Below are 2,432 nucleotides of genomic sequence, written 5' to 3' on the forward strand. Positions count from 1 at the left end.
GCGTTGCCAGCAGAGGTGGTAGAGGCAGGCAGGGTAGATTTATTTAAGATGCGTTTGGACAGATGCATGAGTAGGTGGGGAGCAGAGGGATACAGATGCTTAGGAATTGGGCGACAGGTTTAGACAGTGGATTTGGATCGGCTCAGGCTTGGAGGGCCGAAGGGCCTGTTCCTGGGCTGTAAATGTTTTCTGTTCTTTGTTCTTAAAACAACACACCATCAGTTCTCCCTCACGTCAATACACACTGACAATGACACGACACCAATTCAACTGGAACAATGTTATGATGCTGGGACAGGTTAAAAGAGACAAGCCCTTGGGAATTCCTGGAGGCCTGGTATTCACCCACTGGTCCCATATACAAACCTGTTGAAATAGACCCATCTACAGATCACTAAAGTACAAAACCAGAATTAGAACCACTCGCTGTGACAGACAGAACCGTATAAATTCAGGACAGATCACAATTCACCCAGAGGCTACACAGCCTGAAGATGTCACTCAGTGAGGGGGACAAAACTGCAAAAAAAATCAACCAACTTGGTAAACCAACCAAAATCTTGAAGCATAAACTGAACTACAGATCTTCACAAAAACCTTAATCCCACTGCCCCACTCTTCCAAAGCTCTGTATTAATCCCCAAACTAATCCCACTTCCCTGCTCTCTCCATAGCCCAGTATCTATCACAATGCATTTACCTTGGTGCACAGGTTTTCTCATGGCCTCGCTTGGACATGTGTTTCCAGCCATTGTACACGTGTTTGTTTGGATTTGCAGGGAGTTGTCCTCGGATGTTATTTTGGATCACCTGCGCTCTATATCTGGGCCATTGGGATTCTAGCTGCAGGTCAAAGTTCAACAATGACAGGGACCTACTCTGGACAATTTGTGATGGAGGTAAGTATAACCTGGCTTCCTTTGCTCATTACTCCCACTTTAATTCACGGTGCATGTGGGCAAGATGCAGCGATAGAGCCGGGGAGATGGGGGTAGTGTAAGAGCGATTGGTTCAAGAACATAGAAACATAGAGGATTCCATTCAGCCCCTTGAATCAGTTCACTAGATCATCCCGGTCTCTACCTCAAAACCATTTTTCCATATTCCTTGGTCACCTCATCAACAGAAATCTCTCGATCTCAGACTTGTAAGTTCCAACTGAACCCCACCATCCACAGCTTTTTCTGGGAGATTTCCTGATATCATTCCCAAATGGTCTTTCTCTGATTTTAAGGTTATGGCCCCTTCATCTGGATGCCCCTTCATGTAGTTTGTGTTTATTTTAAATATATTGATTATGTATAATATACGTGCATTAGTCAGGGGTAAATATAGGGTAGGGAAAGGGGTGTGGATGGGTTACTCTTTGGAGGGTCGGTGTGGACTTGTTGGGCCGAAGGGCATGTTTCCATACTGTGGGGAGTCTAATCTAGCATGGAGATTGGGTTCTGATATGTTGAAGTTTATTTGCAACACTAATTATTCACATGACTTACAATCCAAATTAGCAGAACGTTTTTCACCCAGAGTGCATGGGAGAGTACTGCCTGAGACAGCAAACCTCACGGCCTTCACGAAGAACGAACACTTGGAATGTCATAATTTTCAAGGCTACGGGCTTAGTGCAAGAAAGTGGGATTAGTGTAGCTCTAGAGGGGCTTTTGTCATTGCAGATATGATGGGCCGAAGGGCCTCTCCTGTTCAGTATAACTGATAAATATCAGACTTATGCACATAGTCTGGGTTCTGTTACTGGTGTTCTTACTGATTACACACAGATACCTGACTGACTGCACTGAGAGGGAGTGTTGACAGCTAGCTTTACAACAGAATGTCAAATGTTGTAATGCCATGTAACTACCTTAAAGGTACAGACCCGATTAGGTCCGGAGTCTATGTCACCATCAGCACCTTTTACTGAAGGAAATAGTTACTCTCTGTGGAAGAAATGGAAATAACACACATGGTAAATGAGGGAAAGATTTAGAAAAATGTGGAGTAAAGGGTAATTTTCTGGGGAAGGTGGGACCTCTATAAACAGGATGGTCTACACCTGAACCTGAACCTGAGGGGCACCAGTATCCTTGGTGGGAGGTTTGCTCGTGCTCTTGGGGGGAGGGGTTTAAACTAACTCTGCAGGGGCATGGGAACCCAGACTGTAGCTTTAGGGTGCAGGACCTGGAGTGTAGGGAGGTTAGGAACATGGCATCATTTTCAAAGGAGGGTGCCTGTAAACAGGAAAGTGGCTTGAAGTATGTATACTTCAATGCAATAAGTATACGAAATAAGGTAGGTGAACCTGCAGCGTGGGTTGGTACCTGGGACTTCGATGTTGTGGCCATTACGGAGACATGGGTAGAACAGGGACAGGATTGGCTGTATCAGGTTCCAGGGTGGAAATGTTTTAGTAGGGGCAGAGGGGGGGGTAAAAG

General features: G+C 45.3%; 1 protein-coding gene across 1 annotated transcript in view; it reads left to right on the forward strand.

Moving 5' to 3' along the window:
• The window catches only part of LOC122551892 (natural resistance-associated macrophage protein 2-like), a 40,098-nt gene that overhangs the window by 23,071 nt on the left and 14,595 nt on the right, over positions 1-2,432 (forward strand). Inside the window, exon 9 of the mRNA XM_043694463.1 lies at positions 780-899. Within this exon, the coding sequence (XP_043550398.1) occupies positions 780-899 (120 nt within the window). The remainder of the gene's footprint in view (positions 1-779; positions 900-2,432) is intronic.

This window comes from Chiloscyllium plagiosum, chromosome 7 (genome assembly GCF_004010195.1).
Source record: "Chiloscyllium plagiosum isolate BGI_BamShark_2017 chromosome 7, ASM401019v2, whole genome shotgun sequence".
In the NCBI taxonomy this organism is placed as follows: Eukaryota; Metazoa; Chordata; class Chondrichthyes; order Orectolobiformes; family Hemiscylliidae; genus Chiloscyllium; species Chiloscyllium plagiosum.